Genomic DNA, 16976 nt, shown 5'->3' on the forward strand with positions numbered 1-16976 from the left:
AGTTCAGAGTCACAGAATCCATACACTAAACAGCAAAAAAGCCAGCAGGTCTCTACGTAACAACCGAGATTTGTTCTCGGAGCAATTAAACCACGCGACTGCATGCACTGACATCTGAGCACACACATTTATCTTGCAGCAGGATCAGCCCATCAGCCCACGTTGTGTTGATCCCATCTACGTGCTGTTCCATCATTCTCTCTTACAGACAACCTGCACAGGTGGACAACTCTCACTTTTGCTGCAGGGCACAGATGTGGTTTCAGCGACCAGCACCAGGTACGTGCACAGTTCTAGATATTGCTCTCTGCCCAGCAGTCACTGCTGCTCCTACAGAACACGTGCACTGCGCTGGGCCAGGAGACCCTGCTGGTGTGACTGGAAGGCCCGGAGCCAGGATTTACTGGCTTATTCACTCCTAGCAGAGAGCTCTGCAGATTCCTCTTTTTCTCTCTCTGGATGCTTATAAGGTCAGAGATGGTGAGGTCGCAATTTGGTTTACATGACAGGTTTTGAAGGGATGGGTTGCAGCGTGTTACTGTAACAAATACAAGAGGGAAACTGGAAGGGATGGAGATCTGAGCTAACACAATTAAAATTTCTTAAAAACAACCTGCAGATATTCGGTGCCAAACGCAATCTGGAGTCATCAACCAGCATGGACATGAATTAACCTAATCGCTTCTGAAATAAAAGGGCCCTAAAAAAAGTCCTTCTATTAAAGTAATTAAGTGTTATCAGGATCACAGAGCCATAATTAAACACCGTTTATAATTAAAACAGCGTGTGTCCAAGACAGAGAACATGGGAACAAAGAGAACGTAACTGTGACAGCCAATGGCAGAACGCATGCCAAGCACCGAGAACTGGAAAGCAGCAGTCTGCAGTGAGGTGCAGTGCCGCTGCCCTTCTGACCTCACAGCACCTCTGCTGGACGGCAGCGGGCTCCAAACTCAGCTCTACAACGTTCCAAAGTTTAAGCATCAGCCTTGGGAACCAGCAGCCGCCAGCGCAACCCCCCAGTGCAGAGTGACGCCCGCCGGGTGAGCGCGGCCGTGCTGGGCAGCACACACATACCTGGCAGCGGCTGAAGATGTCCGCCAGCGTCACACGGACGTTGAAGTGTCTCAGCACCTGCAGCGCCTGCTCCTTCGCCTTCCCCGAGCAGTTCACGGAGAAGCACCTTCCTTCCCCAACCTGGGACTGCAGCTGGAGACACAAGGCACAGACCAAAAGCAATGAGGCACTCTGTGCATCCCAATCTGTTGGGTGTTTTGTTTCCTCATACGCTCAGTTTGGTTTTAATTACAAATGACATTGGAAGCTGAGTTTGATCACATGTGAAACAGGGCTGGATCACACGCTGTAGGTAAAGGCACAGCGGTGCTGTCTGATGACAGCGTTGTCACTGAGCTCACTGATGGCCAAAGAGTTGGCTCATCCCACACCATGCAACAGCACAACACCATAGGAATGCCCATAGCTCTGAACACTTACAGTCTGAAATGGGAGTCCAGAGGTTAAAATGACCCTTCCCTCCTGTCTGGCAATCTGAAAAAAAACACAACAGTACAAATCATAAGGAATGTGGACTGAAGCTGACACTGGACTCAGTCAAAACAGAGAGAACAGCAACTGGTGACGTGGGCTCTTCACTGCACGTGGCCGTGCACCCGGCCAAGAGGATCCAGGTTCAGTTCAGCGAGATGCTTCTGACAACAGCAGCAGCTTCAGGTACGGCTGCTCAGTGCACGTCCCCTCCCTGCCAACCCCGCCTGTCTCACATGTGCTGGAACAGCTCCTTGTCCATCTGCATTGCAGATGGTGCAGGAACGGATCCACCTTGAAATAATCCTATCAAAATGTTTTTCTCTCTTTTTTTTTTTCTTTACTGCCTTCACCATTCCTGTTTCCCAGTGTGGCTCACACAGAAGCAATCAGTTCTGCTCCCATAGAAACACACAGGTGAGAAAGAAAGACAGTCTCTGCAGGTGATCCCAGCAAAAACACCCCAATCCCACTGTATGTATCTGTGATCTTCACTGACATCCACAGCACAGCACTCACTGCACCCCTCACAGATCAGATGGTGCTGTTCTCCCAGCAGCCCTCGGGCAGACATACAGCAACTCTGCATCCTATTGAGGCGACCAAGAACATCCCCGTGAGAGCTCGTCCCTTCCTGGTTGCAATGCTGTGCTTTTCTCAGAGCCCTGGTCCTTCAGGGGCAAACCCTGCACTGAGTGGCCAGGGGTCTCATTATCCACACTCACAACCTTGGCAATAGAGTAAGAGGAAGGTTCAGACTGTTCAGTGCCAAGAACTGGAACTGCAGTTCTTCACAGAGATGAAAGTGCAGCTGATCCTTGTATGATCAAACGACATTGCCCCCTCCTACCCCTTCGTCCTCTCCTCTAACAGAGGAATCATTTCACCTCTGTAGGAGCAGAAGGGTTCCCATGTGAACCAGCGCTTCTGCTCTGCTGGTGCTGACAAGAGATTGGCCCTTGGAGGTAGGCACGAGGTCTTCTCTCCTCTGGCTCCCATTCTGCTGGAAGCCCTCGTGTTTTTACTATTTCCAGATGTGTGTCACGGAGGTCTCCCTTCTGGATCTGCCTCAGAAGCTCTCTCTGGATCACTGTGTAACCCTGGCAGAGGGATGCCGTGGGGATCTGAGCCTTGATGCACTTCCCAGGCAGTCTGACAGCACCGAGTACAGCCAGGGAACGCCGACAAATAACAGACTGAGGTTTTACAAACTCTGCCTTGGACAGCTCATCTCTTAAGGGCCACCTGACCCACAGCAACACAAAACCAGGGCGAGATGCTCCCAAGGCACAAACTCTCCTTGCAGTAAAAGCAGCAGCCATTCTGTTCACATCCTGACTTTTCAGGTAGCCTCTTTCCTCCTTTCTTATATGAAGTCACTGCATTGGCTGCTGATTCTGCTCTGAGAAAGCAATTGGCAGCAACTTCTAAAGCATCTTCCTACAGGCAAAATTACTGTATTTCTTTCAAAATCAGCCCTCTCTCACAAGTAAATGAAAAAAAAACCTCTAGGAACAGGAACTTTGGAGCAGGGACAGCCCTTGCAGCACACAATGCTGCTACAAGCAGCCTGGCTTACAGAACGGCCCTGCCAACAAATTGCCCTCAAGGCACATCAGCAAGAGAAGTCCAGTGAGGCAAAGGCAAAACTCCAGCACAGTGAGTCGCCAACACAGGAAGGGAGACATGAAATTCCTTCAGAGCCGTGTGAGCTTCAGGATAAGTCTGAGGATTTCACAGCTGAATGCTCCATTCTGACTTCCTGCATCCAGGGTTAATTAGTTCAAGCTTGATAAATCCCCTTATCTTAATGGCTCTGCAGAGATCAGCAAAGAACACCAAATAAAAAGGAGAAAAGCAGCGACTCTTCCAGCACGCTTTTCCGCTTCTGGAACAATCAGTGGGAGAAGCAGACAGAGCCAGAAAGTGCACGTGAGAGCACAGACCTGACTGCGACCCACAGGAGATACAGGATGGAGGAAAGAGCACGATCTCTTCTCTTCCCCTGAAAGAAATAATGACGTTCAGCACTGGGACCGTCTGGGAGATGGATGCCTGCAGCCACAGGCAGAGGAGCAGAAGGATCTGAGCTGTGTGCTGGGGTCTGTGTCAGGGGCTGTGCCAGGAGCTGCAGAAAGGGTGCTGGCCATCCAGGCAGATCACTCTAAAAGTAAGGCTGCCTATGGATTTTCATGGAAGATACAGCAGATACAAAGAGCACAATAACACCACTCGACACAGCAAATTCTCAGCTACAAAACCTATTTTTGACAACCACCGTTAGCTCCACATTCTCACCAGGGGTGAACAAGAGCCTGTATGCCACATTCAGAGAACCACGTGCCAGTGGAGGTGACCCACTGCCACGAAACGCAGCACCCAGCCCTCACTGCGCTCACATCCACTGTTTGGTTCCCATCACTGCTCACAAGCTCTGATAATGTCAATGGGTGCCATTTTTCCACGGGGAGGAACTCAATTCCACACCTTTGCTCCGCATGCGCTTCTATGTTAGACAACAGTTTTTCAGACTTACCCCTCTGCTCCGTTATGGGAACAACATGGAGCAGATGTCAGGCTGTTCAGCAGGGCTTGGTGCAAGGAGATGTGTAACGTGGCTGATAAATCTTTCATGAAACGACCTCAATGAAGAACAAAGACCAACCCTACGCACACTTGTGTTCCCTGCAGCACTACTTAGAGACAGTGCAGGACAATACCCAAACTGCCCATCCTGTGTCTGGTGACCAGGATCCAAGCTTATATTCCGGCCTTTGCAAAAACATTTGCTGCTTTTTGAGCGTACAGTGGTCAGCACGCACCATTTATTAACCCAAGACTGCTAGATATAAAGCAGGATGGGAGGAGCCTATTTTTATCTTTGATTATCCAAGCACAGATCAAAGGCTCTGCAGTACGGTAACACTCCAAGGGCTTTTGATAGTGACAGGATGTTTGTGTGGTCACCATAGAGAAAGCAATGTAAAACATCCTGTCCATAGCACGATAAGGTATCAGGATGAGAAGCGGAGACGGGGCTCTGGGGGCAGGCAGTGAGAACCAGTTTGTTTAAACTTGTGCAATTTTGGCAGAGACAAGATATTAATTATTTCTGCAGAAGTTAGAGCTTGCCCAGTATTCAGGCCAAAAGACGTCTGAAGAGGAAACATCCTGTGCACCAGGCCGGGTGATCAGCACACATTTGATAGCAGCACACTGTGTGGGCTGGATATCTCCATTTCTGGCACAGTAGAAATATGCCTGAAATGAAGAAGAAGGCGTCTCTGCTCTGGAAGGCAGAGGGTCAAAGTAGTTACGGGAGCCCAGATCAATGTTCCTTGTCCCCACGCACGTTAGAGACTCTTCCTTACCCAAACACGTCACTGCAATTTGTGGCTGATCACCTCTGAGACATTTCACGACTGGCAGCCAGCTGGAAGTCACACTGTGCTCTAGTACAGAAACGTTTCCATTCACAATGAACACTCACCTTTTCATTGTGTTTCTTCTTGATCGACCCAGGCACAAGGCAGGCAAATACCTTCCCTGTAAGACTAATCTGGAGTCTTAGACTCAGACTTGTAAAAGATCTGAGTTCACAGCACACTCTGCTTGCTTCCTTCCTCCTGGAAATGGAGCACCAAGCCCACATGGAGTGCCAAATCCCAGCTGCCACACAGTGCAGCTTCTAGGGCTGAACCAGAGAGCTGGGGCTCAACACATGCACTTGCAGCTCCTGAGAGCGACTAACTGGTAATTCATTGAGCTGCTCCAAGGAGCCAAGATGGGAGCTATAAACACACATGCACCACTGACCTCAGCAGCTTTCCTATGGTCATCCTCATTCTCCAGCATCCGGACGTCCACCCCAAGGCAGCGGAGATAGCGCCCAAGGCCCTGCAGCATGTTGTCACAGACCACGCTGAACTCTTTTGGGGAGATGGGAGCAGGGGGACGTGGGGTCTCTCTGTCAGATCCTTTGCATTGCTACAGAAAAGCAAGAGATCCGTAAGCAGCAGAGAAGGCTGATGGCCACCGTGTCTGTTTTGCTTCCCTGCATCCTCCCACCAAGACCAACCCAGCTGTCACCTACCCTGTGTTACAGCTGCACCCACACCCTGCAGCACCCCCAGCTGTACGTTCTTTCTTCAATGACCACCTACAGCCTGGGCAAGAGGAAGCACAGAGTGGGGCTAATTTGGAATTAGTCATCTACCCACAGACACCTGGACACCCAAAGCAACCATCTGCAGCCTTTCCCTTGAGAAATGCTACCTTGGTCTCTATGCTTTACACAGACGGAAATATATCTTCCACACTGCTACCCCCCTATCAATATAGACTGCAATCAATATAGATGTGCCAAGGTTTTCTGTGGGAAGGGGATCTGACAGACAGGGGAGAAACAGGTAGACAAAGCAGCCATGTCGGCCTTGTTATCTTTGGGAGTTTAAAAATAGGCAGTGCCTGAATTCTGTTTATTCGATTTCCAGTTGCCGCTGGGGGAGTTCCTGCACTTGGAGACTTTGTCTCTGGGAGGCTCCCGCTACAATGCACAGAGAAGGGAAGTTAATAAGGAGCCTCCAGGGTTCAGCACTGCCTTCAGGAACTTGAACCTGCTGGATGATGGAAGGGCACAACCACCAGCCATGCGGGGTTACAACTCTGTGCTACCCTTGCAGCATTTCACATTAGTTCTGCAGGAGCTGACTTGGGCCTGGAAATGCAGTGGAGCACCATTCAGACACACCTGGGATGACTCAGAACCAGTTCAGACCCCAGGGCTCAGTTTGTGTGATGCTGCACTCTCAGAAGCTTCACACACACTGAAGACTCTGCAGCACCGTTTGGAGGGGCTGGGCTGCCCCCAGCTCCTGAAAGGACCCTGATGAGCACAGACCAGCCCTGAGGACCAAGTTGTCCCTTCAGTGTGGAGGTAGTTGGAAAATACTTAAGCATGTGGTGCTGCCTCTCTTCCAACAGATGTAGAAGAGCAGCAGCTGGCTCTTAGCTGTGTTTATTCAATGGCTAACTATGCCATATGTAGCTTTTTTCTCATGTTTCATCCCAGCAGAATGCAAAAGGCTTCTGAAGGAGAACAGTGTCATTAGCCCCACTAATAGTGGATAGTGGATAAGGAAACACTGAGAAAGAGAGGTTGGAGTCAGGCAGGAGAAGTCCGCTTTTCTGAGTTCCAGTCCGGGTTTTACCAACTACCTCTTGGTTAATGAATCTGACTGTGCAGAATACAAAGATGATCCAGGAGTTCACAAGGTAATTCAAGCCTGAAGTACTTACTTTTCCCATCCCTGCAGCAGCCAGTCAGGTCTGTTGTAATGCACAATATTCCCATGAACACAGAGCCGAAGGAATTAGGAAACTACTGAGGAGCTTTGCACTTCACTATCTGCCTAATGGGATATTGCAGATTTACACATGTAATAGGGAGGATACTGGAAAGGTAGCTGTGATCAAGAGTATCTGATGCCATCTACCTGGATTCGCAAGGCCTTTGCTATAGTTCCACATCACATCCTTATCTTTAAACTGGAGAGAGATGAATTTGAATGGTGGACTAAGGAACTGGTTGGATGGTCGCAACCAGAGGGTTGTGGTCAACAGCTCTATGTCCAGGTGGAGGCCTGTGATGAGTGGTGACCCCAGGGGTCCATCCTTGGACCAGTGCTCTTCAACATCTTTATAATGACATTGACAGTGGGATTGAATGCACTCTCAGCAAGTTAGCAGGTGACACAAAGCTGAGTGATGCAGATGATATAACAGACAGAAGGGATGCCATCAGAGAGACCTGGACAAACCATCAGCAGAAAGACTTTTTGATGAATTGCTTTCAATTTAACAGACTTTTACTGCAGATGCAATGAAGGGGGCATTCCCACTATGAAACCAAAGTGCAGAAATTCAGTTAAAAGCAAAAGTAAGGAAGCCAGAGTTTTGAAACCTGATTAATGCAACACTTAGGCTACAGAATTCAAGCCCACACCAATGAGGAAACACAGAAGAAGCATTTCTACCATCAAAGTTAGCTGGATTATGCCACACAGATCTGCACCAACATTTTGCAAGGACAAATGAAGCTAAAACTGCAGGGAAAGCCAAACTGGGGCATGCAAAGGAGGAAATACATCTCAGCCGTAAAGGGGAGGAGCAAGGAAGATATTTGCTGCAATAGTCCTGAGAACTGACTACAACCAGGCATGCCAGGCATAGCTAATATTATGACTGAGAGACAAAGCAACATATGATTTACAGGGGTCTTGAGCAACGTGCAGCTCTTTGAAGCTGTTTACAAACCTGTCCAGAAGGTGATGGTACCTCCTGTTTATTCAGGTGCTTCTTTGCCCTGGGTTTTACACTTGGTTTTCTCACCAGACTCTCAGTCAGGTCTGAACTCAGACCAAAGCTTTCTGGGTCCTTACACAGTTTCTCGTAGACCTCCAGCAAGCAGTATGCATCTGAAGCTGAGAAAAGCAGAATATGAGCGTCAGCTGGAGTCACTCAAAGTCAAGCAGATTTCCCAATGCAAGGAAGAGACATCTTTGTAAACTCCACTGACTGCACATACCCTGTGAAGCTCCAGCCTACCAATATTACACCCTGTACTCTTTTACTGCACAATCACAAACTAAATGCAGAGCAACTGAAAAAGTGACAGGCCCTGTTTCCTCTGCTCCAATGTAATGCAAACTGTATTGTGCCTGTTTAGGCCACCAGGTACAACAGCTTCAGCCAAACCATTCTGCTCTCCATTGATCCTGAGCAGTGCTTTGCCCACGGTTTATTACTGCACCTCAGCTATGGGAAGGCAACTTCCCCATTAGATGCAATATCTTAAAAAGTAATAACTGAGTTGTTTGCAATCGCCTGCCCACACGCACTGCCATGCGGCCTCTGCTCCTTGCAATGGGAGCAAAGTCTCCAAGCCAGTTTTACAAGTCTTGGTGATTAACTCTTGTGGGAACTGTGTCAGCTTCAAGGATAGCTGAACTGAACAAAGGGCTGGTTCCTTCAGCAGGGACCTTTGATGCCTCAGGAAAAGATTGAGACTCAGACTTCTGACTCTGGGGTAATCAGCACTAAATGCCACCGTTGCCTCCACAGTAGATTCTGTACTACGGTCCCTGACACCATGTCTACCCACTTTTAACCCTACTCTAACAAGCACTTCACTATGACAAATGAACACAGTATTTGTTTCCCAGAAAGGCTGTGAAATGAGGCAGAAGGAAGTGGACTTTCTTCCTTTCATTTACTCAGATGAGTTTCCACTGAAATGATGTTTCATCAGACAGAATCTGCAAAGCGCAGGAATTTTTTCATAAGGGAAATAATGAATCACTGGGCAGTTTAAACTTCAACCATCAAAACCGTGTCCACAAAAGGACAAACAGAACATGTGCCGGCTCCTCCACGCAGGAACAAACCTCCATGTGCCACTTAATGGTTTTACTGGTGACAGACAACAGACACACAAGGCCTCTAAGAGACAGACCTGCATAGAGGATCTGTTCCTCCCGCAGCGGCCGTTTCTCCCAGTTCGACATCTGCTCTGTTTTGTCCAGTGGTTTTCCCAGGACGTGTTGCACCAGGAGGCTCAGCCCTTTCTCCGGCTGCCTGAGCTCTCCATCCTCACAGCTCTGCTCTGGGGGCAGCACATCGACCCTCAGGCCGCCCTTCTTCCAGTCAATGGAGCTCTTCTGCAGCTGATGGAAAGAGAAGGAAACAAAACACGTGGTGATAAAACAAATCCTACAACACCTCCTGTGTCGGTGGGTGGGGACACGCAGAAACCCTGTCATTTTTATATCTTGCCTGGCACACCGAATCCTGTTGTTGCAGGCAAGAGCTGGGATGGCATTAGATATACAAAGCAGCTGAATATTTGGTTAACAAACGCATTTGCTGGAAAGAAATCCTTCCTTTCTGAGAAGCAAAAAAATGTGCATTGTCTGACAACACTGCACCCAGCAGCAGGGCTGTGACTGAGGCTCTTTGGAGGTTTGCAGGGTGCTCAGCCACACTAAAGGCTGCTGAACACCAACTCAATAAAAGCACAGCAGTGGTTCAGCACCTTTCCCCTCCTGCATCCAGAGGAAAGGTCTTCCTGCAACACAGCGGGGAACAGCCCTTCTGGAGCTGCCACTTCTCAGAAAAAATGGGCAAATGGTTTGTGCAGGTACTTCAGACACTGCTGCGCTTCCCAGGTTAAGCTGCCCGCCCCAAGTATCTGCATCCTCCCCAACCCAAAGCCTTAAACATCCTCTGCAAATTTTACCCATTAAAGTGGTTGTCCTTAAGAACTCTGCAGATTGCTAAGGACTGCTGTGTGCTGACCACAGACAAACCATGGACATCTGTATCTCAGCTGCACAGACATTCCTGCGCTGAACCCACCCGCAGCCTCGTGTTCAAAAACTTTCCCCAATTGAATGGAGCTCCGTCTCCATTTGGTTCCACTTTTTCATAGCTCACATGAAGTCCATGAAAGGTTATAAGTATATCAAGCACTAACTTTTCAGCTGATGAAAATGAAATGCTTCTGTGTTTTGCTACAGAATCAGATTTCCCTTGAAGGTCAGAAGCAGAAAAGGCCTATTCACTCACTCAGCCACCTCCCTGCCAATACAGGATACAAAAACACAGATGCCAGTTATCTACCAGCGCACGCAGAAGACACAGTTTGCCACATTTTCATATGTTAATCCTTACTAGTTTGTCTATTGTGAGTAGGTCCACTACACTTTGTGACTGCTTATCCATGCCTTTCAAAGCAGAGCATGTGGCTGCAAGACTGCTGAGATCTCCAGACATCCCATAACCTGGAGAGACAAAAACCAAATCAGATGATTAGCAAAACTCAAATTATGGCCAAGACAAAATATTGGTGATATATTTATAAACTTTGGTAGGAAGTCTGTTCAGATAGAGAACAATGCAGACTTCCAGGCTCTGCTGTTCCTGAAATAGAACAAGTAGATGAAAAATGCTGAGTTTAAGCTCAATTTTGTTAAAATCTTCTAGGGAAAGGTGAACAGAACAAACTCCACAAGCCTCTAAAAACTTCAGTGGGAGGATCATGAATTAGCCTTGAACTCCTGTGCAAGAGCCTCCAAACAGAAGGTAAAGCCAGGTATGGTGAGCTGCAGGATGTTGGTGTCCAGCAGGGCTGCTTTGGGACAGGGCCAACCAATCCAGAAAGCTCCGGACAGCTTCCCTACACCACTGAAGGTTGGATGCAAGTCGGGGTTTGGTATGGAATGAACCAAGACAATCCCAGCCCTGAGGGGGGAGGCTAACTTGGAAACCTGCTCAAAAAAGGGAGACATCCACTATTACCAGCCATCCTGTTCAACCTGCTTCTTCACATAGGCAGCCTTTGAATACCCGGGGTACAAAACTTATCCTGTGCTAACTGGACTGAGAGAATGACAACCCCTGCAGGACCCAGGCACTTCACACAGAGCTGAGCTGCCCTCAAGACCTGAGGCAGGGGAGAAGCACATTACCTAGTTTAGTGATGGCTGCATTTGAGTAGAGCATCTGGATGAAATGGGGAAGCTTCTCCTTCTCGTCCTTGAGTTCAGCTTGCTCAAGGAGCCGTGGCAAATCGAGCAGGAACACCTCATCCCTCACGGCGAGCTGAAGGAGGGAGACGCGGGGCTTCCCAACCATGCCAAACGAAGGCCTCCACTCCATGTCAATGCCAACAACCTGCCCAGGCTGCAACACAGACAAAAGCTTTCTGCACTTTGCCTGAACCAGACTGAAAAACAGTTACTATCCAGGGTATCAGTATTGCTTTTACAACAACTGCATCTCTTTGCTGCTGTGCAAATGACACCAAGTGACTTTCACAGTGCCCTCAAACTACACCTATGGGGCTTCCATGCCACAGCAATTCCCAGCACGCAGCCCTTGACTTGAGGACGGAGATGTTAATGCAGTGACCCACGAGCACTCCCATGTACCAGACTCTTATGCAGTTTCTGCTCCCTGATATTCCAGCATACACACCACAGGAACACTCACCTTCAGCACCTTTTCCCAGCACTGCATCATCTCGTCCCAATTCTGCAATAAGTGAATATTTGCACGTGGAATAGGAAGCTGGTAATAATCCTTCTTCTTAACCTCTTTGTAATTCTCTTCTTTGGTTGTCTCTTCTACCCTGCACAGAAGCAGATACAACAGCTTTAGAGTATTCAGTGAGGGGAAATGCTGGTTTGGAGGAAAACTGGGGCGCCTTAATCCCCTTATTTAATTCTGGCTCTGCATTTCCCCATGACACTCCACTCTGTCTCTTACCTCTTCTTTCCTCACCATCCCTGTCATCTCATTCTCCTTCATCCCGACTCCTCTTTTCATTTCTATAAAACAACACTGAAATGGCGCTGAGACCCCACTGTGCTCATGCACTGCACCCACAGCAGAGAACAGTCAAACCAAAGCACCTGTGACAGGCCCAGTCCCTGTCCTCAGTGCTCTGCTCTCCTTCCCAGAACCGATGAAGTGTGGATGACAGCACTGGGCAGCTGTTTCCACGTTGACAGAGATAACACATTTTAGAGATACAGGCATTGGCCCCTGAGGTTAACACAGAAGTCCGTTAGCTCCTGTGGAGTAATGTATAACAGTCATCTCAGACCAGCACTGAATCCAAACAGGAGCTTCTCACTTCCCCACAGAATAAACTGGCTCAGAACGAGAACCTCAAGCTGCTCAGTGCTAGGATCGCTCCCGGAGGGAACAGGTGAGTCTGTCTCATTGCTTTTCTAGCAAAGGCTTCATGCATCGCCTGCTGCTCTCCAGCGTCTCCTTCTCCATCCCCTTCCCTGTAAAATGTCTACACAAGCAGAACAAGAACACGCTGCCAGCTGTGCCCTTGGTGTTCAGATGTGCCACAGAGAGAGATTTGGTGCCTACATTAACACTGTGGGACTGCTGGGAAGATGCCTGCAGAAATGAGCCATCTGACTGCCCAGCAGGACCTTACACAGCACTGTGTCCTTACAGAACACAGCAGAGCCTCCTGGAACGGCCTCGTAGCTGAAGGTCAGTGAATTGCTGCGGCGTCTCAGCCAGATGATGCAATCAGAGGAAAGAAGCTAATAAAAATATCCAGCTATTTTGGCCGTGACACAAATCTCTGGATAGTCTCTTTCCCATAGAGACTTGAAATGGTTTATTATTTGAGAAAATATTTACTAACCTTATGTTTAGGGGACTGTGTGCCTAATTTTGCAGCAGAGCAGCTTTCACTGTACAAACACTCCTTTCCATGCATTTGTGCGCACGGGGAGGTCAATATTTGTGTAAAATATTTAATGAAGGTGTGCAGCCTCAGGTCTCCAGGAATATTCTCATCTGCAGAGCTGGGGAGGGACAAGGGCTGCGACCAGTGGAGAGATGATGTCAGTTATGTGCAGGTACCACCTTGTCCTCTATGGTGTGAACACCCTCAGTGGCATCCTGCTGCCTTTTGAGCTCAATAAATAATAATGCAGACAGACTGTTTTATTAGGTTCTATGGCTCCACTGATCTTACAGTAGCTACTGCAGCAGGTATCGCAACTGGATGAGCAAAACTGGGGCAGCAAAGGATTCTGCCTGTCTGCTACAGCCCCCATGAATGGCAGAGCACATGCTGTCAGCGTGCCTTCACTCCACATGCACAAGACGGAGGCTTCCTGGAGCAGAGGCATGCACTGGGATCCCCAACCTCTTTGGTTTTTATCTCCTGAGATGCAGTTTGTGGCTAGGTCACACTCCTGTTAACCACCCTTTGTGTTCTGAGGGATTACACCTCATGCAAAAACCGCCTGGCTTCCAACAGGCAGATGCTGCAGCTTCAGCACCTACTCAATAAAATAGATGCATTTGTGCTCAGATCCTACACACATCATTTCATTTGTGCTGGTAACCTGGCAGAGAGTCTGAAGATTCCTCCACAGAAAGAAACAACCTCATATAGCTTCTAAATTCTCACGGGTGAGCTCTGAGTGCACCTTAATAGACACTTCCAGGCACATGAAAAGTAAATGTGCCACGTTCATCGCCAAAATGTGATCTCAGTAAATGGAGGAAGTTTTCGCAAAGCTATCTCACTAAGGAAGCATTATGGCAGAGAGTTTTAAGCAAATACACAGCCCTTGTATGATAAGTGATCTACACTGAACAGGCACAGAACGGGGTATTTACCTCTCTTGCATCTCAAGCTTTTGAAGCTCATCAGCCACTTCAGAAGGCAGCATCTCCTCGGGCAGATTGCAGCGTTGTGCCCATCTTGCCGCTGTGCTCAAATCGCAGTGTCTGAGCAGCAGCTCCATCAGGTGCCCCTGCAGCCAGCGATTCTCTCCAACCGTGCTCTGGGAGGAATCAGAGGTGAAGAAAGATGTCAGTGCAATGTCCATCGCGGGTGTCTCTCACCCCTCCCAGGAGACAGTGTCCTCCCAAGGGCCAGGAACCAGTGCAGAAAGGGGCAGGAATCCCTGTGCTGCAGGACTTGCACTGCTCAAGCTCAGCAAGTCTGCACTTCTTTCTGCCAGGAGACAGAGCATATCTGGCTGCAAAGAGCTCACCGGGCTCTTTGGATTCTTCAATAACAAGGCAGCTCTGAGCTGTATTTGTTCAGGGAATATCTGTCTGAAAGCCGTGGGTGCAGCAGAGAGAAGTGAGGGTAAAGCAACACCATGTAGCCTGCTGGTGGCTAGCACAGTTTGGTTGGTCTCAGACACGAACTATATTCAGCACCATCAAAACCTGTGACTGAGCAGCAAGTACAGCTCTTTGGGCTCATCAGGCAGGTAACCATAGCAGACAATGGCTTTTGGGTTGATTTACATGCTTTGTGCACATGGCTCTGAAGGCACACTAGCAAATATGGCCCATAATAGTCTTCACTTTGACACTCAGATATACCAAGGCTCTGTTCTCTCATTCACCCCCCTGCTGGATGTTCCTTAGGGTGCTGCAACACAGCAGCTGCAATTGGAAATCAGATTCCAACAGCCAAGAGAGCTGCAGGGGGTGGCAGCAGCCCCTCCTGCCCAGCCAACCTGTGCCCACACACTGCCCAGAGCACCGCAGCCTCATTCCTCCAACCAGTCCTGGCGACTGGTTCACTCACTGATCCCCCTTAGAAATTAATCTTGTCAAGGAAACTTAATTGTTACAAGTCGAAACTACACGGCAGATCAGGTTCTGCAGATACACAGCTACACTGCTGGGAGCACCACAACCCCTATTTTTTAGGGTAGCAAAAGGCCACAGGAATGAAGTGCCCAGGTGTGCGTGTTCCTGCCATTATTCCTTTGCAGCCCCACCAGGCTCCCGCAGCTCAGAGGCTGTTCCTGGGTGTGGGCACCTTGCTTTTCCACCCCTGCATGTGCCAGCAGTGCTGGGTGTTACAGCGGGGCCATGGGGCCTCATTCCTCACATTCCTTCAGGAACTGAAAGGTGAGAAGTTTTCTTCACAGCAGACACCATGAGCAGAGAGCAGGAAACAAACCTGGTGATGGCCTTGAGCTAAAGGGGAAGGAAAACAAACAAACAAACAACAAACAACAACAACAACCCAACTGCTGCTCCTCACTTTTTGCCCTCCACGTGTCCTCCCCCCAGACCCCTCTTTGCCCACACTGCTCACACACTGCACCCCACATCTCTGCTCCGTGCAGCTGAGCTCAGCCCAGCACCTGGGGCAGGAAGGGTGCATGGAGACCTGCCTGCTCTGCCGAGCAGCTTCTCACAGTCCTGCCCCCAAAGAACATATTTTCTGCTGAACATCACAGAGCAGTTCCCTCTCCTGGGTTCCCCTGTGTCCATCCCATTGTCTTTCTGCCTTTTTTTCCACAACACAAAGTCTTTGGGGTTGGATCTCTCTCTGGTTCAATTGTTAATAAATCTCTTCACGTCAGCTTTATTTCTGGAAATAATGAGGTGCAGATCTTGTTCTTTTTTTTTTTTAATGATAACAGATTTATTCCTTCAACCACAAAAACATCTCTGGAAAGAAGGTTAATGTCTCCGGAGATATTCCATCTTGCAGAGAATAGCTTTGTTTGTTATTTGTTGTTGCTTTGAATTGCTACGAAGGGGAAAGGCCTCCACTGCAACAGCTCTGCAGGAATGTGGATGGTGGTCCCACATGGCACAGGTCGGATGGAGGGACAAACACTGCACTCAGTGACATTTTGTGCCTTCTGCTTCCAGGACATGGACACGTGGAGAGGAAAGAGGAGCAGTGGTTTGATGAGCATCAGCCACACATCTAGTGAGAGGAGATGAGTGCACCGGAGCCTTGGTTACCTCCCTGGTTCTGGACGTACCATACGTTCTTTAATCCACAGGCACACGCAGAAATGCCCGACACCATCACCAAGCCATGATTAAAGCTTCCCCAAATGCCTGCTGCCCATTATCTACCCGTCAATCCAGTTCTTCCCCAGACAAACACAGCTCCCAGCAGTCAGCACAGAGCAAGCCCAGCAATGCCACAGGATCATGGCATGTCCCGATCTTAACCCACAGCAACTCCAAACGTCCTGTTAGCACAGAGAAAATGGCACGTGGGGTATTTTAGAGCCAGACACTAAAGGGGGAAAATGAAACCTGGGCTCGGAAGGACAAAACTGCTGCGAGGGATGGAGGAGGTGAGGAGCTCTCCTGGGGTCCCTGCGGTGCTGCTGGTGCCTCCAGGTTCCCCCAGCATCCAGCCGTGCTCACACTGCTGCTCTATTTGTGATGGAGGTTTCTGGACCCTGACCCGCAGAACCCCCGAACCGACGGCTCTGGTTCAGAGGTGCAGCTCCGTCGCTCTGCATTGCGGCTCCTGGCAGCGCACAAAGGCAGCACCATGAGAAACCAGGACTTTCTCACCACTCGAGCTGTGCTTTCTCTCCCGGCGCTGGCTGCTCAGATGCACTAATTTAGGAACCCAAGAAGCACAAAATAGCCTCCATTCATATCCCCGAAGACTGACTTTCAGATAGCGATCAGTGCGTCATTGACAGAGCCACACTTCAGTGTTCTGGAGGCCATTACCACATCAATGACGGGGAAGTGGTCTTTCTTCTCCCTTTCAACACAGCTTTGGCAATGGGCTCCCTGGGGCATGTTCACACTACCTTTGTGAATCAGGAGCCTCGGCTTCCCAGCCATCAGCTGGTGAGACGGCTCTTGGAGAGGCCGTTCAGAGGAGCCTAACTCATCACTGCGCTCGGATCGAGGCGAAGGCAACGATGGAAGATGGAGGACAACGTGTCAGACTGCCCTGGGGAGCTGTGCGCTCCTGTGTATTTATCCTCCCCTCCACTACTTGCTCAGGGAATGTTGCACACTTACACCTTTATGAGCTGTAGAGTCAAACTAACCCTATTCAGACAAGAAATAATCACACGGCATCTTTA

The 16976-nt window shown here is 49.1% G+C and overlaps 1 protein-coding gene across 13 annotated transcripts in view; it reads right to left on the bottom strand.

Moving 5' to 3' along the window:
- EXD3 (exonuclease 3'-5' domain containing 3) overlaps positions 1-16976 on the bottom strand; it is a 163154-nt gene that overhangs the window by 74681 nt on the left and 71497 nt on the right. For all 13 annotated transcript variants that reach the window (XM_015878798.2, XM_015878794.2, XM_015878795.2 and 10 more), the window contains 9 exons: positions 13768-13934; positions 11599-11737; positions 11076-11289; positions 10279-10388; positions 9062-9272; positions 7864-8030; positions 5365-5535; positions 1498-1551; positions 1078-1209 (listed from right to left, as the gene is read on the bottom strand). In XM_015878798.2, the coding sequence (XP_015734284.1) occupies positions 1078-1209; positions 1498-1551; positions 5365-5535; positions 7864-8030; positions 9062-9272; positions 10279-10388; positions 11076-11289; positions 11599-11737; positions 13768-13934 (1365 nt within the window). The remainder of the gene's footprint in view (positions 1-1077; positions 1210-1497; positions 1552-5364; positions 5536-7863; positions 8031-9061; positions 9273-10278; positions 10389-11075; positions 11290-11598; positions 11738-13767; positions 13935-16976) is intronic.

Source organism: Coturnix japonica, chromosome 17 (assembly GCF_001577835.2).
Source record: "Coturnix japonica isolate 7356 chromosome 17, Coturnix japonica 2.1, whole genome shotgun sequence".
NCBI classification, from domain to species: Eukaryota; Metazoa; Chordata; class Aves; order Galliformes; family Phasianidae; genus Coturnix; species Coturnix japonica.